This window comes from Ornithorhynchus anatinus, chromosome 7 (assembly GCF_004115215.2).
Source record: "Ornithorhynchus anatinus isolate Pmale09 chromosome 7, mOrnAna1.pri.v4, whole genome shotgun sequence".
In the NCBI taxonomy this organism is placed as follows: domain Eukaryota; kingdom Metazoa; phylum Chordata; class Mammalia; order Monotremata; family Ornithorhynchidae; genus Ornithorhynchus; species Ornithorhynchus anatinus.
Window position 1 is genome coordinate 8,177,362 of NC_041734.1, and position 24,247 is coordinate 8,201,608.

At 43.9% G+C, this 24,247-nt stretch overlaps 1 protein-coding gene and 1 long non-coding RNA gene across 2 annotated transcripts; one reads left to right on the top strand and one right to left on the bottom strand.

The window, feature by feature from the left end:
• The first annotated feature begins 9,234 nt into the window (after nucleotides 1-9,234).
• LOC100079392 (cytochrome P450 7A1) lies at nucleotides 9,235-23,949 on the top strand. Its single transcript, XM_001514350.4, has 6 exons — nucleotides 9,235-9,383; nucleotides 12,187-12,427; nucleotides 15,372-15,967; nucleotides 18,285-18,415; nucleotides 20,942-21,117; nucleotides 22,376-23,949. Exons 1-6 carry the CDS (start codon nucleotides 9,304-9,306, stop codon nucleotides 22,673-22,675), a joined length of 1,524 nt encoding a protein of 507 aa, XP_001514400.1. The 5' UTR covers nucleotides 9,235-9,303; the 3' UTR covers nucleotides 22,676-23,949.
• Nucleotides 11,514-12,311, bottom strand: LOC114813336. Its single transcript, XR_003761058.2, has 2 exons — nucleotides 12,230-12,311; nucleotides 11,514-11,711 (listed from the first exon to the last, which is right to left on the bottom strand). It is a non-coding gene; the product is annotated as an uncharacterized LOC114813336 (long non-coding RNA).
• Nucleotides 23,950-24,247: the final 298 nt, after the last annotated feature.

The following is a 24,247-nucleotide window of genomic DNA, read 5'->3' on the forward strand; positions in this document are numbered from 1 at the left end:
GGACACAGCATGAGACTGCAAATTAGGAGATTCAGGTTCTATTCTAACTCCGCCACTGGCTTGCTGTGTGACCTTGGACACGACACTGAACCTCTCTGGACCTCAGTTTCCTTATCTATAAAATGGGGGATAAGATACTCGGTCTCCTTACATCTTTTACTATAAATCCAAGGTAGGACTGTCCTGTGTCTGATCTGATCATTTGGATAAACAAATTTATCACTGTGTTTTGGTAAAACCTTAATAAATATTATAATTACTTAATATTCATGTCAGGCTCTTCCTTTTTAAAATGGCTTTTTAATATATTTGTTTCATTCCAGATGAGATAAATCTGAAATCAATAACTTAGAAATTTGGAAGATTTCAAATACTTTCGCCTAAAATATATGACCCGAAATGCTTTCGAAGGATGTAAAACAAACTTGGAGAGATTTTCATTCCATTTAACAGAGCAAATTTCAACCAAACAAGTTGTTGTCACCCGCAGATGTCCCTCTTAACCCAGGAGGACAGAGCAGCAATGCTGAGGGGAAGACGAGAGTCTAACTGATAACCTCATTAAACTAGCAGAAGGGTGCTGTGGATAGAGCACAGGCCTGGGAGTCACAAAGTCATAGATTCTAATCCTAATCCCGGCTTCACCGCTTGTCTCCTGTGTGATCTTGGGCAAGTCACTTCACTTCTCTGGACCTCAGTTACCTCATCTGTAAAACGGGAATTGAGACTGTAAGCCCCACTTGGGACAGGGACTGTGTCCAACCCCATTTGCTTGGATTCTCCTCAAGTGCTTAGAACAGTGCCTGGCACATACTAAGTACTTAACAAATGTCATTATTATTATTATTATTATTAGTGGTTATAACCACTATTCAAGAACCATTCATATTTCATTCAGTAGTATTTATTGAGCACTTATTGTGTGCAGAGCACTGTATTAAGCACTTGAGAGAGTACAGTATAACAAGAAGCAGAAACATTCCCTGTCCACAATAAGTTTACAGTTTAGAGGGGGAGACAGACATTAACATAAGTAAATACTTCAAGATTTGTGCTCAATGGAGCTCAATACTTTTGCTACTAATAAAAATACGAGTGGTAACTGGTATTATCAGTGTGCAGGGGACAGGTCCTAAGAATAATGATGCCAGATTGAAAGAAGAGCACCACCACACCATCTTGCATCTACTTACATGGCTCAGTGGAAAGAACCCGGGCTTGGGAGTCAGAAGTCATGGGTTCGAATACTGATCTGCCACTTGTCAGCTGTGTGACTATGGGCAAGTCACTTAACTTCTTGGTGCCTCAGTTTCCTCATCTGTAAAATGGGGATTAACTGTGAGCCTCACGTGGGACAACCTGATTACCCTGTATTTCCCCCAGCGCTTAGAACAGTGCTCTGCACATAGTAAGCACTTAACAAATATCAACATTATTGTTATTAAACCTTATGCAGCCAAAGCTGAAGACGTTCTCTCACAAATGATCAAGGTTGCTAAGACCCGTATATCCCAATTTCGATCTTGAAACCAAGCAACGGCCCAGGAGTGGCACCATCCGACTGCATCAACCAAGAAAGGCCAGGCTTCCGCTCTCTGCTGGTGAACTTCAGGCCGCTGCGTTTTGAGGCCAAAGATGACAAACCGCGTGCACACTTTGCATCAGATTATGTCATATGAGTGACATACGATTCAAATGAATCAGCTCCCTTAAACAGAAACCAGAGGACATGGCTCATTAGAAAGTTGTAAACCATCCCTTCAACTAGGTGGAGTAGATCAGATCAATGATGGCAACCATGACTCAATCCTTCCCAGCCCATCCCATCGCACCCTACCCGCCCCTCTCGCCTGGATTCTCCTTGTCTGCCTGTAGCCAGCAGCAGTTGATAAAGGCCAGACTAGATACCGCCAATTTTAATTCATTTCATTTCATTTCATTCATTAATAACATCCGGACAATTGGCTATTCTGCTGGGAACCTTTATCTACTTAGAGCTTTGAACATTGCTTGACACATAGTAAGTGCTTAAGAAATACCATAAAAAACCCCTACTATGTCAAAAATATCTGGTCAAAATGGTTTTAAGGTTGCATTGGAATGAGTGAGCCTCAAGCCAATTTCTGCCCACAATAGGCACTCCGGAAATCTTATTGATGACTATAAAGGAAGAGCAGCTGCCACTTGCCACCTGGCAAACAGTGTGGCCTAATGGGAAGAGCATGAGCTTGAGACTAAGGGGACCTGGGTTCTAATACCGGCTTTGCCATTTGCCTGCTGTGAGACCTCGGGTATTCTGGGCCTTAGTTTTCTCATCTGTAAAATGGGGAGTCAACGCCTGTTCTCCCTCCCCCTTAGGCTATGAGCCCCTAGTGAGGGAGGGACTCGTGTTTAAGTTGATCAATTTCTATCTACCAGTTAATAATAATAGTGAATAAATAATTGTATTTGTTAAGCACTCAGTATGTGCCAAGCATTGTTCTAAGTGCTAGGGTAGATACAAGGTAATCAGAATGGGCATCAGCATTTAGAAGAAGAAACTGGTCCATCCCGTAAATCTGAATTTGAGGCTTCTACCTACAAACACCAAACATTCCCAGAATCTCTACGCTCAAGTCCCTAACACCCTATCAGCCATATGGACAATGCAGATGGATCATGGTCAGACTGACTGAAGATCCCTGAATCTGAAAAAAAAAAATCAGTGTGAAGAGATGCTGTGCCATTTTGCAAATACATCTCTGAGGAATTTCATTCACTCACTGTATGCTTACTCTGTGCAAAGCATAGATTTATAGCATGTTAATGACAGCTTGGAAAACTCACAGGGATTTGCTAAAAGAAAATACTTTGCTCTCAACCCATTAGTAGTATTCACTGAGCACCTACTGCGTAGCACACTGAACTGAGTGCTTGGCAGAGTACCTTGTAAGTAAAAGACATCCTTACTTTCAAAGAGCTGATGATATAACGGGTAAAACAGACAAACACGGAATTATTTACAGTTCAGAGAAATGAAATATACAGCTAGAAATGATGACACCAAACACGTGGAGAGATGGATATATGCATAAATAGTATGGTCTGGAAATCAATCTGGACATTAGAGCTATCGGTGGTTGAGGTTTCATAAGTGTTGGGGTGCTAGTTGAGGTGATACCACATGGGAAAAACAATATTAATTGGGGAAATCTTCCTGGCACAGGTTGGGTTTCAGCCGGACACTCTGAAGCTTAGGCAAGCTGTAGTGTGGCAGTTTTCAGGGGGGATGAATTACAGGCAATGGAATGGAGAGAAAGAGGAGGCCAATTTTCTGTCGACCCCTTTCAAAAATACAGCATTCAATCACAAAGCTGATTTGTTCAAAACAAAAGCTCTTTACATTGCAAAAATTCTTTTAAATATTTCCAATTTTATTTCATTTATGTTTAGTCCAGAGTCTCGGGTTCTAATCCCTGTTCGGCCACTTGCCCGGTGTGTGATTTGGGGCAAGTCACAGAGTTTCTCAGTGTCTCACTTTCCTCATCTGTAAAATGGGGATTAAATACCTGTTCTCCTTCAGCTTCGACTTTGAGCCCCATGTGGGATACAAGCTGTGTCTGGTCTGACTGTATTGTGTCTAACCCATCACTTATCACAGCACTCGGCACATAGGAAGTGCTTCATAAATACCACAATTATTATCACATTTCAATTTCACCTTTGCTCTTCAGTGTCAACACACATCACCATGCCAGACGGCCTTTCCCTAAGGCTTTTTGTTCCTCCCACAGCCTCGCTCAGGGTACTGATCCAAAAAGGCATGGATTGGAGATTCTTGGAGTTGATTTAATGGCCTATTTCCAATTTATTTAAAGGACAATTGATGTAGACTATACCCATTAGGTGGCGCTGAAAGGCTATTAATGGTTCGAGAAGGGCCGCCTGCTGAATTTCGAAGCAGGTATCACAGTCCTTTTCATTTGGATTTTTTTTAAAAATTGGTATTTGTTAAGTGCTTACTATGTGCCAGGCACTGTTCTAGTCCCTGCGGCAGGTACAAGATAATCAGGTTGGACATGGGATCTTAATCTCATTTTAATCCCCATTTTATAGATGAGATCACTGAAGCACCTGAATTAAGAGCTCACCTCCTCCAAGAGGACTTTCCAGACTGAAGCCCCCTTTGCCCTCCGTTCCCCCTCCACCCTCTGCTCCTCCCCTTCCCCTCCCCTCAGCTGAGCCCCCTTTCCCTCTGCTTCCCCTCCCTTCCCCACCCCACCCTTTGCTCCTCCCCCTTCCCCTCCCCTCAGCACTGTGCTCATTTGTATATATTTATTTTGTTAATGAGGTGTACATCCCCTTGATCTATTTATCGTAATAATGTTGTCTCGTTTTTGTTTTGTTCTGTTTTGCTCTGCTGTGTGTCTCCCCCGATCAGACTGTTAGCCCGTCACTGGGCAGGGATTGTCTCTATCTCTTGCCCAATTGTACATTCCAAGCGCTTAGTACAGTGCTCTGCACATAGTAAGCGCTCAATAAATACTATCGAATGAATGAATGAAGCACAGAGAAGTGACTTGCCCAAGGTCAATGAGGAGACAAGTGTCTGAGCTGGGATCAGAACCCAGTCCTGCTGACTCCTAGCCCCGTATTTTCTGACTGCTTTGGTACTCAGCTCTCTAGAACAATATTAAATTTTGTACAGACACAAATTGTGGGAGAGCGATATTCTGATCTAAAGAACCACCCAAAACTAATTTGAGATTGAACTATTGTTTATAGTAATTTGACTGTTCTCAGTATAAAAGAAAAAAAAAAGGAACTTTATTTTTAAAAATGGGGTTCTGACCAAGATTGTTTCAAAGACAAAATTTACATAATCAGTGAGTTCTGGTTGGGTCATTTCTTTCTCCCTGTTTTCTGGAACTTTTAATATTGTATTCATCTGCCTGTTTGGGGGTTACTGCTTCCAAAATTTTAGGCAATTGGTGGTATTGGAAATCAGCAGTCCAGTCTGCAGTGGTGGAGGTTTCTTTTAATTCCAAAAGAAGATGATTTTATTCTCCCTTTTAAGTTCCAGAGGGCACACTGCTACACTGTAAGCTCCCTGTGGGCCGGGAATATGTCCATCAACACCTTTTTCAATAGTATTTGCTAAGCACTTACTACGTGCCTGACACCGTACTAAGCTCTGGGTAGATACAAGCTAACCAAGCTGGACACAGTCTATGTCTCATATGGGGTTCACAGTCTTAATCCCCATTTTACAGTTGCAGAAACTGAGGCACAGAGAAATTAAATGACATGCCCAAAGTCACAAAGCAGACAAGTGGAAGAGGCAGGATTAGAACACAGGTCCTTCTGACTCCCAGGTAATAATAATAATACTAATGTTGATATTTGTTATGCACTCACTATGTGCAGAGCACTGTTCTAAGCGCTGGGATAGACACAGGGGAATCACGTTGCCCCATGTGAGGCTCATAGTCTTAATGCCCATTTTCCAGATAAGGTAACTGAGGCACAGAGAAGTTAAGTGACTTGCCCACAGTGACACAGCCGAACCAGAATTCGAACCCATGACCTCTGACTCCAAAACCCGTGCTCTTTCCACTGAGCCACGCTGCTTCTCCAGGTCTGCCTCTATGCTCTATTCACTAGGCACAATGTTTCTCAACGTCATTATATTGTACTCTCCCAAGGGTTTAGTGTGCTTTGCACACAGTAAGTACTTAATAACTATGATTCAATAATTGAAAGAGCAAAACTGGATAGGATAATAAAAAACAATTGCCGTTGGAAAACAAAAAAGTCAGGGCCATTTTAATCCTAAACAACTGGTGTCCAAAATTAGATTTTCAGTAACTTCAGGCAGAATTTTGAGGATAAATTTGTAAGCAGCTAAATCAATAAAGCTTGCTCGCTTCCAAAAGCAACACCAGATCTGGACCACAAGGCTTGAGGGCAGCTTTACTGCAAAGGTGGGGTAGCTGTCATTTTTTAGAGAATCAGCATGGCTCAGTGGAAAGAGCCCGGGCTTGGGAGTCAGAGGTCATGGGTTCGAATCCCTGCTCTGCCACTTGTCAGCTCTGTGACTGTGGGCAAGTCACTTCATTTCTCTGTGCCTCAGAGATGAAGACTGTGAGCCTCACGTGGGACAGCCTCATTCCTCTCTATCTACCCCAGCGCTTAGAACAGTGCTCTGCACGTAGTAAGCGCTTAACAAATACCAACATTATTATTATTATCATTTTTAGGGATCCTCCAAATAGGCCATCAGTCTTGAGTGGAAAGGTTTAGAGTCACTTGGATGTTCCTTGGTACTTTTCAAAAGCAATGAAACATCCCTAGACAGTTCATGCTGTTCTCTCCAGGAGCCAAAAAATCAATACTATTTACTGAGAGCCCAGTGAGTACAGAGAACTCTACCAGCTGTTTGGGAGACTGGTCAGTCGTATTTATTGAGTACTTACTGTGTGCTGAGCACTGTACTAAGCCGTTGGGGGAGTACAACACAACAATATAACAAACACACTCACCTCCCACAAGGAGCTGATAATCTAGAGGACTGTCCTGGAAGCAGTCGATACGAACTCTGGCTTCAAGGAATTTAAAGTGCAGTGGAATAGAAGAAATAATCAACACTTGGCAAACACCAGGGACCCTTATATCTTTAGTTCAGTGCTTTCCGGGATGATTTTAAGTCCTGGAGTCTTGGGAGTCTGGGGTCATGAAGGAAGCCTCACCACCCACAGGTGCTTCTGCTCTGCATATCCGGGTCTGTTCAGTGCCTAGGTTTCCAGGGCTATTCTTATCCTTTAGTTTTAGGACCAGGTTTGCACCCATCAGAAACACACAGTGAATAAAGGCTTCTCTGCTCTCCTTTCACTCATTTCTCACTTCAAACATTGATTTTTAAGGTCCCTCTGGGCATCAAAGTCATATGACTGCATGCTGCCATCTGACTGGTTGAGGGTGTTCAAACCTAGTCTCCCAAACGCTTAGTACAGTGCTTTGCATATTGTAAGTGCTCAATAAACATGATTAATGGATTGACTGATTGAATAAAGGGGAGGCCTCACACCTGTTCCCAGCCGGTGTTAGCTTCACCACATTTCCAAGCTGGTGAATATTGCCAGAATATTCACCAGGTTCAATTCTCTCTTGCTATTAACTCACCATCCTAGACACAGAAGACAGCTTGAACCACACACCCATAATCTCTCTCCTCCCCACCCCATTCTTCATCAGGTGAGGCTGCCCCAGCTGTGCAGCATCCAGAAGAGATTGACACTTTGCACGAGTGGCGCGGGTGTGCTCTGGACTGACTTGCCCAATGCTAGTGGAAAACCCTGGATGGGGAGGCACTAGTCCTGTCCAAAGTCCACCCCCGGAACCTCGACATCAGCCTGAATGACTGACCCACGGATTAGATTTACTGTATTTGTGGCCGGTCCATTTGACTGGTTGATGATGTCTCTGCTTTGGATTTCTTAGGTGTGTCCCTTTCTCTTAGTTGAGCTGGGGGGCTTTTAGTTCTTTCTTTGGAGTTTTTCTCTATTTCAGCTTCCAGGGCAGGGGGAGGAGAAAGTGGCAGAAGTGACGAAGGATAGAGAGAGGGAGGACCAAGCCTCTAAAGGAGGGGAAGCGTGAACACAAACAATAGTATCAGAAAAATAAACAACTTCTTTAGGCCCAATTACTCTTTATGGCAGGGAGACTGCTGCTTGACTGGAGAGGGGGGAGATTGGGCTATATCAGCTTAGTGCCTGCAATTTGTGAAGCACTGTTCTTTGAATGGAAAATGAAGTTTGGGTTACATTTCCATTTCCCATGTCAGGAGGATCGATTGAGGAAATCACGAACTGTTAACCAGACAGATTGTTTGGAAAAACAATCCTGAAGCATGGATGCTTGCATGCCGGTTTCTAGAATACATGGTTACAGAATACAGACCTGCTGAAATGCTGGACAAACTCAACCAAGGCTGATATGGCACCATATTATTGCAACATGCACCATTTCTCAACCGTCTTTGGCTTTGAACTAAAGCAGACAGGATTTCTGGGACTTTTCTGGACTTTTCCAAAGGAGGCAACCCTAAGGAATCGTCAAAAGGTCCTCCAGAGCTCAGGGTGCTGAACTGAACCTAGAACCTAGCAGGAGGAGCACAACAAACTAGAAAGTGAACGGGATGAATTTTCATTCGAGGACTCCTGCCGGCTTAGCCAGACTTTGGGCCGTGACCAGAGGCAGAACAACTGAGTTAGGACTCCTGTGGCAGTTCCCTCTAACAACTGACCAAGGTCCTGTCATCTATGGGCCCATTTAGTGGCTTTGGAACTTTTTCATTTTCCACTGAATGTGGCCATTAATCATCTATTATGGGCCTCTTGTCCTGGAAGTTTGTTTTTGCTTTCAGTTTTTCTAGTTTAGCAGACTTGGGTGGCACCCTTTGCTTTCAGCCACCATTTGCCGCTGACATACTCTCGCCAAACTGAGCCAGTGCTCCTGAGCTAATGGGATTGGCACGATGGTCCAAGGATCCTCCCATGGCCAGAAGAGCCATCCTTTCCCTCGTCTCCTGCCATGGGACCACAGGACTTGCCCAGGCTCCAGGACATAATGACACATCTGGGAAACTGAATGGCCATCCAAGCATTCACTTGAATTCACAAAGAAATGCTAGTTAAAGCAGCTGAAACAATTCATCCAGGGGTCTTGCCTCGAGAGGCAGCAAGGCCTAGAGAAAACAGCATGATCCTGGGAGACAGGAGACACGGCTGCTAGTCCCCGCTCTGCTACTGGCCTGCTGTGGAGTCACTTTAACCTCTCCGGGCCTCAGTTTCTTCATCTGCAAAATGGAGATCTCCCTGAAAAGCAAAATGGACCAGCCTGCTCCCTCTCCTTGATAGACTGAATAAGTAGTTCAAATAAGTCGATTAGGGAATCTATTGTGTTTGCACTGATTGCTCCACTTGTACTGCAAACGATAGTTGGTAAACCCAGTTGATAGAACAAAATACATGCAAGACCCTCAAATAATCGACGACTGCAGCTTTTTGGTTGTTTTGGACCAACTCCCGATTCTTGTGGACTCAGCTCAAGGCCACTTCTGAACTGTCTGGTTCACATCACTCTTTTCTGAGAGAGTGAAAACAAATGGTTAATTAATAGTTTGCTTTGGGCTCTTAAGTTCAGGTTAATGAATCAATGCTCCTACTGTATATAAAAAGGAGCCATGGGCCCCGGTGTTCGGTATCTGACTTACTTAAGCACAGATACCTCATTTTCTCTGGAACTTCACTGCAAAATTGCAGAATGATGACGATGTCTTTAATCTGGGGAGTCTTGGTGGCAGTGTGCTGTTGCTTATGGCTTATCACAGGAATAAGAAGGAGGTAAAGAATACTAAATTTGCAAATTTCTGCTTGGCTCATTAACCCTCAATATTGTAAGATTATTGTTGGTTCATCTGTTTTGTGGAAGCTGACCCTTCTCTCCTTATGTGGCTGTCTCAAGTGTTTGCTTTCTCCTCTCCTGCTCTCACAGCTATTAGGGTTAAGGATCATTTTGAAGAATATGAGTTCAAAGGATTGTATCTGTGTCGACTGAGATTTATCGATATCAACTGAGGAGGGTGCTGATGAAGGGGTGGAAAGAAGCGGCAGCAGCAGGAATTGCGGCAGGGGTAGGAGCATCTTGCCAGAGCAAACCAGCTCAAGGGAACTTGGGAATGTGGTGAGGGAGAGAGGCAGTTAGCAAGGAAAAGAACTCTTGTCTCTGCTCCTTCAAGTGCCCCCTGGATGATCATCTCTCTCCCTCTCCCTCTCTCTCCTTGCAGAGAAGCAGCGTGGCTTACTGGAAAGAGCATGGGCTCGAGAGTCAGAGGTTGTGGGTTCCAATCCCGGCTCCGCCACGTGTCTGCTGGGTGACCTTGGGCAAGTCGAATGACTTCTCTGGGCCTCAGTTACCTCATCTGTAAAAATGGGGATTAAAAATATGAGCCCCATGTGGGACAATCTGACTACCTTGTATCTACCCCAGTTCTTAGAACAGTGCTCAGCACATAGTAAGCGCTTAACAAATTCCATAATTATCATTATTATTTATTATTAGCGCTGTTAGGTCAGAAAGTTCTGCATGCCGATCAATCAATCGATGGCATTTATCGAGCACTTACTATGTAAAGAGCACTGTTCTAAGCACTTGGGAGAGTGCAATACACAGAATTAGCAGAAACGCTCCCTATAAAAAATCTCACCGGCCAACAGATCTGCTGCTTTTCTGTGGACTGGTGGGCTGATTGGGAGAGAACCGGCTCGGTCGATGGAGGAGCCAGAGAAGCGGTGGTTCTCTCTCTGGCTGGACAGAGGGGGGAGAATGAGATGATCCCTTCACTTCCATTGGGCTCCCACGGCCAGAGAAGTCAATCTTAGTCTTACAGGTTGGGGGTGGTGCTGGGGCAGGCTGTCAGTTAGAGAGGAACAGTTCAAAATCCAACTGGACTGCTGCCTTAACTCTTTATTGAAGGTTGCGTGGTGTATTTCTGGTGGAGGCATTTTCCTAGCTTGTTGAATCCATTGGTTGCTCTTGGAGAAACCTGGAGAATCTTGGAGAAACTCTTTCAAAGAGTAGATGCTAGTGTCATACTCCAGGTCCATCGAGGAACTTGGTTGTAGATAGTGAATGAGGGGATTTCTTATTTCGAAGGCTTCCCACACACCACAGTGAGGCTTAGTGGAAAGATCAGAGGACCTGGATTCTAATTCCGGCTCCACCACTTGCCTGGGGTGAGACCTTGGGCACATCACTTAACTTCTCTGTGCCTCTGTTTTCTCAAATGTAAAATGGGGATTAAATCCTACTCCCTCTTAGTACATTAGAACATTTCTTGACACACACTAAGTACTTAACAGATATAATAATAATAATAAGTGCATTTATGAGTCTAGAATAATCTATTTTAATAGGCATTGTGTTGTGACTTTGAAGAGATAATAATAATGACGGTATTTGTTAAGTGCTTACTATGTGCCAAGTTCTGTTCTAAGCGCTGGGATAGATACAAGGTGATCAGGTTGTACCACGTGGGGCTCACCGTCTTGGAATCCCCATTTTACAGATGAGGTAACTGAGGCACAGAGAAGTTGAGTGACTTACCCAAAGTCACACAGCTGACAAGTGGCGGAGCCGGCAGTAGAACCCACGACCCCTGACTCCCAAGCCCGTGTTCTTTAATGCCTTGCTTTTAGGTGGCTATACAATGCTGTTTTCTATTATGTTTCTATTCTTTTGTCCACTCAGAATTTACAGTTTTGTCCCTATCCTTCATTACTAATGCCCAATATTTTAGGCTATGCTACTCTGTCACAAATTGCCCAGAAAAAGAGGAGGCTTTTCAATTAAAACTTGCCAGGCAGATAATCAGGTTAGAAGGTAAAAAAATGTAGTTGTGTTTCATAATAGAATTAAATAACATGAATAAAAATCGAATAAAAATAAATAATAGAAAGAGGGAAAGAAGCTAACCAGAGCATGAAATAGTATTGTAGTTTAATTGGCACTTGACTCATCATCCGACTTAATCTGCTTTACTGCTGGGTCCAAACAGTCTCTAACATCTCCTCAGTTGAAAGTGGGCAGTGGATCCAGAAGCTGGAGTTGAATTGGAAATCAGGTGTCCTGAGTTCAGCTCACAAGACCTCTGTAGCTTCAGCTTCCACCGTCTTTGACGCGGGAACAATCAGAAGGAGATCAAGACAGCTCGGCCTTTGACTTATCTTGCATTTACCCCAATGCCTAGAATGGTTCTAGGAGCATAGCGAGTGCTTAACGAATACCTTGTTTACTATTGTTATTATTATCATGAAGCAATTTGAGGTTCTTGTGCATTTTGAAGTTCTCTAGACGGTCAGCTCGTTGTGGGCAGGGAATGTGGCTACTAATTCTTTTGCATTGTGCCTTCCCAAGAGCTTAGTAGAGGGCTCTGCACTTAGCAAGCACTCAATAAATACAACTGATTTATCAAAAAGGTATATCTGCTCCTCCCACAGAGCCTGGTTTGGGCAGGCGAATGCCCCATCGACGGACCACGCTCCACAGGTCATTCCAAATCAGTGAAGACTTGCTAAGCAGGCAGGCCCAGGGGCTGATCCCAGCTGACAATTCCAACCACCCCGACCGTGACTTTCTGTCTTGCAGGCATCCTGGCGAACCACCCCTGGACAACGGACCCCTCCCGTACCTGGGCTGTGCATTGCAGTTTGGTGCCAATCCTCTTAAATTCCTCAGGGCCAAGCAAAAGAAGGTCGGGAATATTTTCACCTGCAAAATAGTGGGGAAATACGTCCATTTCCTGACCAACCCTTTCTCATTCCACACGGTGATGCGCCATGGAAAACACTTTGACTGGAAAAAGTTTCACTTCACCACCGCTGCTAAGGTATTCACTTGCGACATTTTCTTTTCTTGGGACTGTCCACCCACCCATTCTTCTGTCTCTCCCAGGGCTCTTCTATCGAACAAGTACACTGTATTTATTAGAACAGCCATCTATCTAATTTAGAAGGCTCGAAATGAATGTTGAGAATGTTTAAGAATGGAATTTTTGTCTCATGATCAAACTTATGGCAAAATCTGATCTACTATGTACTTTAATCCTCATTACCTGAACGAACTGTCCTTGTATAATTATGAAACTTATTAACCTCTTGCTTAAGTGTCAAGCTAAAAGATGGTGTGGACCCAAGATAAACATATCAGACACAGTCCTTGTTGCACCTTGGGTGTCAAAGAGTAAGAGGGAGGGAGGGTGCAAGTATTATATCCCCATTTTACAGATGAGACAACTGAGACACAAAGACGATAAGTGACTTGCTCCTGGTTCCACAGCTGACCAGTGGTAAAGTTGGGACCAGGTAGAACCCAGGTTTCTTGACTCTTTGTCTCAATCCTTTTTGCTTAGGCCACTGTTACGAGTTAAATCATCATTCTAAGCGGAAAATTAATCTTGGCGTAGCCCTCTTTTGGTCCCAGTTACACAGCTGTAACAGCCTCTCCCACTAAACAACATGTTACCGCACTTTTTGAAGGGTCACTCGCACACATCCCCCTACTCCTCAAAATCCTCCAGTGTCTACCAAACACTCTCTGCATCAAGTAGAAACTCCTTGCCATTGGCTTCAAGGCTCTCCACCAGTTTCTTCACTGGCTCAAAGATCATATGCTTTGCTATTCCCAAGTCCACTCTTCCACTTCCAAACGCTCATTCACCCTATTCTCCTAGCCTGGCTCTCCACCCCCTCCACAAGTCACCCATTCACCCTCTCTCCAGCTTCAAAGTTCTCCTAAAATCCCACCTCTTCCATGAAGCTTTTCCCACTTAATTCACAACATCCCTGATCCCTCGAGCTCACCTTTAGCAGTTATGAACTTTATCCCTATCTTCACATATGCCTACTTTAGTCCCATATCTATTTTTGTATTTGTATACTTATGTATATACTCAATTCTTTGCTCCGTTATTTCATCCTGATATTTATGTAGTACTTTCTGAATATATTCTTGTTCTTCCCTCTGCTTTCACTATTTGTAAATAATTTTTGCCAGCTGTTTTCCCCTAAGTAGACTGAAAGCTCCTTAAGGCTCAAAAAGTTGGGTACTCCTTCTCTTGTACTCTCCCAAGCACTTAGAGTACTTTGCAGTTGGTACATGCTTGGCAAATATTACTGATTACTAAAATTTAATTGAATACATTACTGCAGTTCTCCCCCATCTTGCCAACATTAAGGAGCAGTCTGTGGATGGAGGGAACAAGGAGCGGAAGGATTCACAAGGTCTTTTATGTGTGATGAAGTCTGTTTTGGACATGGTGCCATCCTTGGTTTACTAAAAATGAGCCTGGGGACAGCTGAGTGTGGCTAATAATAATAATAGTATTTGTTAAGCACTTACTGTCTTAAGCACTGGAATAGATACAAGCTTATCATTTCAGTCACAGTCCCCGTCCCACACGGGGCTCACGGTCTAAGCAGGAGGGAAACAAGTATTTTGCTCCCATTTTAAAACTGAAGAACCTGAGGCATAGAGAAGTGAGATGACTTGCCCAAAGTCACACAGCAGACCAGTGCAAAAGCCGATATTAAGACCCAGGTCCTCAGACTCACAGGCCCAGGTTCATTCCAACTGGCTAAGCTGCTTCCTGCTCAGATGTCCTGAACTCAAAGATAGTGGCATTTGGAAATTCCCAAGCACAACATGGAGGGCTCCCAAGTCAAACCTCTGGATTATTCATTCATTCATTCATTCAATAGTATTTATTGAGGGCTTACTTTGTGCAGAGCACTGTACTAAGCGCTTGGAATGTACAAATCGGCAACAGATACAGTCCCTGCCCTTTGACGGGCTTACAGTCTAACTGGGGGAGATGGGCAGACAAGAACAATGACAATAAATAGAGTCAAGGGGAAGAACATCTCATGAAAACAATGGCAAATAAATAGAATCAGGGTGATGTACATCTCATTAAACAAAATAAATAGGGTGATGAAGATACATACAGTCGAGCGGATGAGTACAGTGCTGAGGGGGTGGGACGGGAGGAGGAAGGAGAGGGAAAAGGGGGAGAAGAGGGTTTAGCTGCGGAGAGGCGAAGGGGGGGTAGAGGGAGCAGAGGGAAAAAGGGGGGAGCTCAATCTGGGAAGGCCTCTTGGAGGAGGTGAGCTTTGGAGGATTAATAATAATAATAATAATAATGTTGGTATTTGTTAAGCGCTTACTATGTGCCGAGCACTGTTCTAAGCACTGGGGTAGATACAGGGTAATCAGGTCGTCCCACATGAGGCTCACACTTAATCCCCATTTTACAGATGAGGTAACTGAGGCACAGAGAAGTGAAGTGACTTGCCCACAGTCACACAGCTGACAAGTGACAGAGCCGGGAATCGAACCCATGACCTCTGACTCCGAAGCCCAGGCTCTTTCCACTGAGCCACGCTGCTTTTTAGTGCTCCAGTGTTATGAACACAGGTTCTCCTGCAGCTCTCTCTTTCCTAAAGGCAGTTAACTCCTTAAGAGGGATTTGCTTTGTTGGTCTCGAGATATTTCGGGCTCCTCAGTGGAAAGGCTGCTATAGTTTGACAAACATTTTTGAAATGTATGTGGCTTTTGTAGTTTAACTGGGACTTGTGCTAACCTCCTGCTAGTTTGTGAGGCACAGACTTTACTAGTTTCCTTTCGTGTGGGCAGGGAACGTGTCTACCAACTCTGTTGTACTCTCCCAAACGCTCAGTACAGTGCTCTACACACAGTCAGTGCTCAATGAATACCACTGATTGATTTCTTTCAACTCTAATCCACCGTGATGGGCCTTGGTTTTATCTTGGCAGGTATTCGGCCATAGAAGCATCGATCCGAATGATGGAAACACCACTGAAAACATGCATCAGACTTTCATCAAAACCCTCCAGGGTGACGCTTTGCATTCCCTCACTGAAAACATGATGGAAAACCTCCAACACGTCTTGAAGCCGTCGGTCCCGCCGCAAGAAAACCCCGCCCCGTGGGTGACGGATGGGCTGTACTCATTCTGCTACCGGGTGATGTTTGAAGCTGGCTATTTAACTCTATTTGGCAAAGAGCTAAATTCCAACAAAGATCTCCAGAAGCAGAAAGCTCAGCGAGCCATTTACCTTGAAAACTTCAAAGAGTTTGACAAGATCTTCCCTGCTCTGGTGGCGGGTCTCCCGATCCATGTGTTCAAGAGCGCGTACAACGCTCGTGAGAAGCTGGCCGAGGCGTTGCTGCACAAGAACCTCCAGAAGCGAGACAAAATCTCAGAGCTGGTCACGCTCCGCATGTTCTTGAATGACACCCAGTCTACCTTCGATGATATGGAGAAGGCCAAAACCCACCTGGCGGTTCTTTGGGCGGCCCAAGCCAATACCATTCCTGCCACTTTCTGGAGTTTATTCCAAACTATTAGGTGACTATCCTCTTTTTGAAAAAGCTCCTAAGGGAAAACGGTGTTAAGAATGCAGTCACTGCTAATATTTTTCAATAGTAATAATAATAATGTTGGTATTTGTTAAGCGCTTACTATGTGCCGAGCACTGTTCTAAGCGCTGGGGTAGATACAGGGTAATCAGGTTGTCCCACGTGAGGGTCCCAGTCTTAATCCCCATTTTACAGATGAGGTAACTGAGGCACAGAGAAGTTAAGTGACTTGCCCACAGTCACACAGCTGACAAGTGGTATCTGTAAACACTGTCTAAGTGTCAAGTACTGTTCTAAGCACTGGGGTAGGTGCAAGTCTCAGATCGGACCCAGTCCCCAGCCCACATGGAGCTCACAGTTTAATTAGAAGGGAGAACAGGTATTGAATCCCCATTTTGCAGATGAGGAAACTGAAGCACAGAGAAGTGGTGACTTGCCCAAGGTCACACAGCAGGCAAGTGGTGGATCCGGGATTAGAACCCAAGTCCTCTGACCCCTAGGGCCCGTGCTCTTTCCTTTAGGCCATGCTGCTTCTCTTTATTGCTTGTTGATGATGGAGTTGCTTCCTCTTTTCTAGGGTCCACACACATTTCTAAAAACATTGCACTCCTGTTACTTCTGGGATAGCCTCTGGTATTAGTCCAGCTTTACAAAAAGGCATCCCATATGGATTTTTCACATGTGGAAATCTCTACCAAGCCTTGTGGTAATCTGAGGAACCTTTCTAGGTAACCCAAATTCAAGCTCATCTCAAGGGAATTTACACGGCAACCGAAAAGTAACACTATGTAAAATTAATATCTCTCGCCCAAAAACAATATACTTGACTACCCTTCCCACCACCTCCAACCACGCCGAGACTAAAGTGGGACGTCTTTAATTTTGCCTCGGCTTGCCGTTATGGACAGGAATGGAGGGGACGCAAGGTGGGACACACTGAACTCTATTGGACTCAGCTTTTTGGTGCCTACTCTCAGAGTTGGTCCAGAGGCTGGTCAGTGCTGCTCTGCTCCCCTCAACAGATCCAAGCGCTCAGTACAGTGCCCTGCACACAGTAAATGCTCAGTAAATATGATTGAATGAATGAATGATCAGCTCTCCTGTGGGGCTTGACGAGCCACTTGGGAGGGAGGAGAGAGGCCAGGTAATATAGCCAACAGCTGCCTAGGATGCACATCGTAAGTGCTCAATAAATACCACTGACTGATTAATAGTCAGGAATCCTCCAAATGCAGCAAACACCTGTTTTAAATCAAAAGAAAGTTGAGCTCTCCTTTGGGGTCCCTGAGTGTGAGTTGCTGAGACTGCAGGAGTCTGAGAGGGGAAAGTTGGACTCAGTAATGGCAGTTAAGGAGGATGACAGATATCGATAACTCCATTCTCCCGGAGATTCCAAGTGTTTAGCAGGCAGATCGAAGCACACCGATGCACCAATTAAGTGGGACTCAGAAGGACATGGGTTCTAATTCTGGATATTCCTAGTCTGCTGAGTGAGCTTGGGCAAGTCACTTCACTTTTCTGTGCCTCAGTTACCTCATCTGTAAAAAATAGGGATTAAGACTGTGAGCCCCATATTGGCCATGGACTGTGGCCAACCTGATCAGCTTGTATCTACTCCAGCACTTAGTACAGTGCCTGGCACATAGAAAGGGTTTAACAAGTACCATTTAAAAAAAAGAAAAAAAATAAACCTTTCTGGGGCGTCAAAGCCATAAGTTTTGGCCAAGGCCCTGAGGTGTGGTGTTGAAACCAGTGGAGGAATTTTAACAAGTGATGGAATCCTCCATTTGGATTTTCCCCGGTTCAATCTTGTACAAGGTAGCCATAAGCCTTATCGAGATTTTCAGCTCGAGGCATCTTTTCTTAATGAAACATATAACAGACCCACTAGAGGTATTCCTTTGTAGTAATCTCGCAGGTTTATTATATGAGTTGTGAGCAGCAAATTACCAGTTCCTAAACCCCAGAACCAGGGCCACCTGGAAAAGCACCAAGGCAAGTCTAAATAAAGAGGGTTAAAAATAATTTGGACCGTTCCTCATTTTCCCAGATTTCATTTGTATATTGATCAGACAGAGCAAAAGAAAAAAGATCAATCTGCTTAGTGTCAGCCAACTAGCCACTCTGTTTCATTATGATTCTAGACTGTAAGCTCCTTGTGGGCAACTAACATGTCAACCAACTCTGGTATATTGTTATCGACCAAGTACTTAGTACAGTGGTCTGCATACAGAAAGCGTTTGATAAATATGATTGATTGATTATGAATAACTCCATGCTATTGATTTCTGCTCTGCTGCATCCAGGAGCCCAGAAGCACTGAAAGCGGCAGTTGAAGAAGTACACAACGTGTTAAAAAATGCTGGACAGAAAGTCAGCTTTGACGGCAAACCCATCGTGCTGACTCAAGCCCAGCTGAACGACATGCCCGTGCTCGGTAAGGTCCCCAAACTGCACAGCCGAGCATTCTCACCCTTGTCAGGCTGGAAGGGAGAATTCATTAGGGGGCCATAATTAGCCCCTCTGGGGCCAGTGGTGGGGATTCCAGAGCAGCCCGGAAGACGGGTTGACTGCCAGAGGTTTTCAATTCCTCACCGGCAAATAAGTGGGGAACTGAGGCCATTAGCCACATAATCCAAGCTAAAATTCCACTTTGGCCTTAGTTGCTCAGTTCTTGCCAGCTTCAGAGAGTCCAAATGACCTAGATAATGACCTTTGGGCTTCCCTTAATTAGGGTGTTAATAAGGCACTTACTGTACGCTAAGGGCTAGGGTAGAAATAGGATAATTAGATCGGACACAATCTGACCCACACAAGGTTTAAAATCTAAGAGGGAGGAAGTGCAGATGTGTTCTCCCCATTTTATAGATGAAGTAACTGAGGCACAGAGAAGTGACTTGTCCTTGGTCACAAAGAAGGCAGAGACCCAGCTGGCACTAGAATCCAGGTTTCCTCACTCCCGGGCCCGTACTCTTTCCACTGTCAGACTGCTTCTAGGGAAATCCCAGGCAGGCGACAACTCTATTCTCTGGGCTTCTGAACTTCAGCTTTATCTGACTCTGTTTTCTCCCTCCCCGGGAATCCATCTTATATTGTCATTTCCTCATGGTCTACTCAGACAGTCTCGCGTCACTCGGGACCTACCCCTGCTGTTCACGTGTGAGCGCATCTTGTTACCCTGAGGAATCGAACGCAGGTCTAGCGGGCCCATTCGGTCCAGGAGCACGGCCCAGCCGCTGTCTCATAGAACGTTGGAGAATTCATTTATTTATGCCGGCGTTCCTCCATTTTAGCTAGGATAGTAGAATTCTGGATGTGTCTGTCCTGGAGACCTTTCCAAAGGGGAGGTCATTTTTCAGAAGACAATAAGAGTGCTGCCGTAATTTGGCTTGAGGCAAGCCTTGCCAGATGGCCTTACCCACCTAATATTAACAAGAAAAACCAACACTGATGAAGCCAGGTGGCACCAGCTTGACCTTCCCCACCCCCAAGTCCACCTAAGAAGCCCGTCATGAACGGCTGCCTGACCGAGAAAAACACTTTGGACTTCTACCTCTGTGTCTCCTCCAGTCCTTTCTTCTGTCCTGCTGCTAATATGAGTAACCTCAGGGCATTTTCTCCATCCACGCAGGCTGGCACAGATCACGTAGTGAAGGGCTGCCAGCACCTGCAGGCTGCCCTCGGTAGGTCCAATCAGAAAGCACCTGGAGTGCAGTCCCTGAGCAATCTTACCCTTTCACTATGAGCACCACCTAGGTGAGATGGAAAATATCAGGTTTTTTAGTGGTATTTGTTACGTGCTTACTATGTGCCAGGCACAGTACTGAGCGCTTGGGTAGATTCAAGATAATCAGATTGGACACTGTCCCTGTCCCACTTCGGGCTCAGTTTTAATCCCCATTTTATGAGGTAACTGAGGCAGAGAAAAGTGAAATGACTTGCTCAAGGTCACAATGCAGACAAATGGCAGGTCCAGGATTGGAACCCAGGCCCTTCTGACTCCCAGGCTCGTACTCTAGCCACTAAGCCATGCTGCTAGTTTCCCTTCATTACTTGGTCAGAGTTAGGGCCTGTTAGTTCCTTCCTCCCCAGAGACCTCTCACCCTCAAAAACTGTAGGGTCGGTGGCCAAAAACCTAGTTTTCTCCCCACAGCTCTTCCTACACCAACTCGGCTAGGAATCATGGAGTCTTTCAATTGAGAATTGTAAGGAGATGACCACCCGTCATGGACTTATCGATGAAGAACTGTTCTCTCCGCCATATCTCATTTCCATGGCATAGTGGCTAGAGTACGGGCCTGGGAGTCAGAAGGTCATGGGCTCTAATCCTGGCTCTGCCACTTGTCTGCTGTGTGGCTTGGACAAGTTGCTTCACTTCTCTGTTCCTTAATTCCCTCGTCTGTACAATAGGGATTGAGGCCGTCAGCTCCCACGTGGGACAGCGACTGTGTCTAACCCCAGTGCCCAGTATAGGTGTCTGGTACATAGTAAGCACTTAACAAATACCACGATTATTATTACTATTATCTCCAGCTTCACTTGGTTTTTTGTCTGAGCTGAATTTTGAACAACCGTGTGGTTTAGTACCTTGATCGGTTAAATTACATTTTAAAGTGTTGCAAATAGCATATTTCTAGTAATCCTCTACAGCAAGTCTGACTGAATACAATTATGGAGCCACGGATGTGAGGGAGTTTTTATCTCTTTTAAGCATTGAAAGACTACAGATTTTCAGATTAGGCTCCCCAAATCAATTTTTATAATAGTGAAGAATAGTAATAGCTAAATAATGATAACCACAACAGTTAATAGGAAAATTTTCTCCATCACCCCATTTTCTGATTTGGTTATCAATCTTTAATTCCCCTCTTCTATTCTGGTTTACCATGTACTAGAGCTGATTATAAACTAGGAAATTTACCACCCCTTTAACAATCCTTCTACACCATCTTCTACTCTGCAGACAGTATAATCAAGGAATCTATACGGCTATCGAGTGCATCCATGAACGTCCGGGCCGCAAAGGAAGATTTCATTTTGCATTTGGAGGATGGCTCCTATAGCATCCGTAAGGACGATGTCATAGCTCTTTATCCCCCGTTGGTGCACCTGGACCCAGAAATCTATCCTGACCCTTTGGTAAGTGAGGAGCTCCCCATAAAAATCCAGTTTTAGTGTACACCCAAGAGAGCTTGGTCAAGCAACCAGGCTTTCATCCCTGTGAACGTTTCACACAACCTTTGAGAGACTTGGATTTAGCAGCCAAGCCCTGCCTTTCCCCCTACTGACTATAAAGTGCATCATAGGGTCAAAAACCTCTGGACATATTTCCACTTACCATGGGGTTCATATGCACACGACATGAATACTGGCCTTATCTTTCTTCCCTCAAAAATCCTCTCCAGTTTCTCTTCTTTTTCTGATTAATAATAGTCCTAATCAAAAAGAATTCTATCACCTGCCTGGAGAAATGTTTCCCCCCCAACAAAACCTCTAATGCAAATCCATTGTCCATCCTGGTTCTTTGAGAGCCACTCCTGTGCTCTTTCGATAAGGTGCACGGTGATGTTGAAGCAGAAGACCCTCATCTTTTTTACATTCTGTAACATTGCCGGATGCGGGGCCTAGGTGAGGTATTGATAAAGAGATTGCCACCTAGGTTTTCCTTACAAATTTCCGTCCTCCCTCCGTGCAGGCTGAATTTTGTTCTGGACCCACTGTTCAGGTATCAACCTGGAGGCATCAGTGGGGCCATTTTTGATTCTTGGCCCTGCTCCCTAACCCCTAACTTCATGGAAAACATACCCTTTCTGCACAAGATTAATTTGACGCCTTAAAGTCCTATGAAAAAAAGAACTCTTAACAAATCCTCTTACCAGCTAATGTGAATGAATATTACTTTTTTTTTAATATTTGTTAAGTGCTTACTTTGTGCCAGGCCCTGTACTGAGCGCTGGGGTAGATGCAAGCTAATCAGGTTGGCCACACTCCATGTCCCACACGGGGCTCACAGTCTTAATCTCCATTTTACAGATGAGGTAATTGAGGCACAGAGAAGTTAAATGAATTGCCCAAGGTCACCCAGCATTAGAGTTAGAATTGTAACCCACAATCTTCTGACTCCCAGGCCTGTACTCTATTCACTAGGCCATGCTGCTTCTCCAAACAATGATCAGTGGGGCTATTGAGGGATATATTGTTTTAAATGTTTTCAATTTGGGTTTTCCCTTGGGCAGCCATGGCCATGGATGGCCTTTCCTCTGAACTTGTACCTAGGAGAGGAAGAGAAAACAAATGGTCCCCCCCAGAAAATTTAGGACAGGAAAAACTATCTCAGAGAAACCTCATCTTAGTTCTAACTAACCGTCTGGGTTTATTTGCCTTTTTCTGGTTACAGACATTCAAATATAATCGTTATCTGGATGAAAATGGAAAGACAAAGACCAACTTCTATTGCAATGGCCTCAAGTTAAAGTACTACTACCTACCCTTTGGTTCGGGCCTAACAAAATGCCCTGGAAGAATATTCGCTATTTATGAAATCAAGGAATTTCTCATTTTGATGCTTTCCTACTTTGAATTGGAACTCGTGGACCGTCAACCCAGATGTCCTCCCTTAGACCAATCTCGGGCAGGACTGGGCATTTTGCCACCCACAAATGATATTGATTTCAGATACCGGTTAAAATGTCTATGAACATCGCACCTTGGACCTAGAAGAAAAGAATCCACCGTGATGAAATGACCCTAACAAAAAGGGAGCCGTCTAACCCAGGGACCCCGTGAAAGGTGACTGAAAAACAACAGGCAGTGCTAGTTGACCTGGCTCTACATTTCTGTTTTAACTCCCTGGTGACATGGGAAAGCTGGCCCACATGAGAAAACGGCTGAGTACGGTCCAAACTCTGATATTGAAAATACCCCTTTTTTAATTGGCCCAGGAGTTTGGCTCCTTAGGGTGAACAGATCAATTACCCATTAAATAATTAAGGACTATTTATTCTTTTCATCGAGAGAATGGGCCATTTTTCTTGCAGGCAGGCTGCAATGGACAGGATTTTTTTCCCCCCTGAGGAAATTGTTTTATTTCAGGAAAAAAAAAGTCAGCCAAGTTTTTGTAGCAACATCTCAAAATGATTCACGTTTTAGTGAAACTTCACCAAATTTGCTAACATGGTTTTATTTTGACCATGAGGATGGCACAGCTTTCTCGGGCCTTTAAATAGTAAGGAAACAAGCTTTAGCTGCTTATATAACCACAGCCCCCTTATATTCAGTCTTTCATAGGATGATACTGATGTCTGGTTAATGCTGGGCTTGGTTGAAATTTCTACTATTATGTATTATTCTTACAGTGATATGTAAATGAAGAGTTTCTAACCACACATCTTCTGATTCAGTTTTCAGATTATTCTAAACTTCTTTGGAGATCAGGAGGCAGGGTCATGGCTATTTAATTCCACTCTAGACTGAAAGCTTATTGTGGACAGGGAACATATCTACCAACTCTGTATTGTACTCTCCCAAATGCTTAGGACAGTGCTCTGCACACAGTAAGTGCTCGATAAACACCATTGATTGATTCAATGAGAAGAATCTCTGGATTCTAATAATAAGTTTTGAAGGAGTAATTTATTTGAGCTAGATAAAAGCCCATCAAACATACAAATAGTTTATTTCTTTCAACCTCGCCTTTCGGTTTCATTTAATGATTTTTCTGTTCTTAAATGAAATTTAATGCAAGTAAAAAATGACAGTTTCTGTCTGTACCTATAATAGTGTTTTAACTATTGAGAATAGGTTTGATTTTCATATTTTAAATATGACAATGTTAGAAATATTTATGTATAATTTATATTTACTACATATATTTCTTATCCAGTGTTAAGACTATATTTACAAATATTGCTGGCTACCACTATTCAAGTTTTCAAATGATTCCATTCAATGTAAGTGTAGTTTTAAAACCTTGTGAGTTCGTTGTTTTGTTTTTTTTTTCATTTTAGAAATTTCTAAAATTTCTAAACCATTCATTTAATATCATTTTGCTGCTGAAAACAAACCGAAGCACTAATGATCCACAGTAGGTGACTCTGTGGCATCTCCCAAACTCTTCAGTGCCCTGTTCAGTTCCCTCCACAGAGTAAGCAAATATCACTGACTGAGAGACTGTGTTCTTTTAGCTTACAGTTTATATTACAGCTATTAAGAATATCTTCATAAGTCAGAAATAGACAGTGACTTTCTCTGGAGGGAAAAAAGTTTTGAA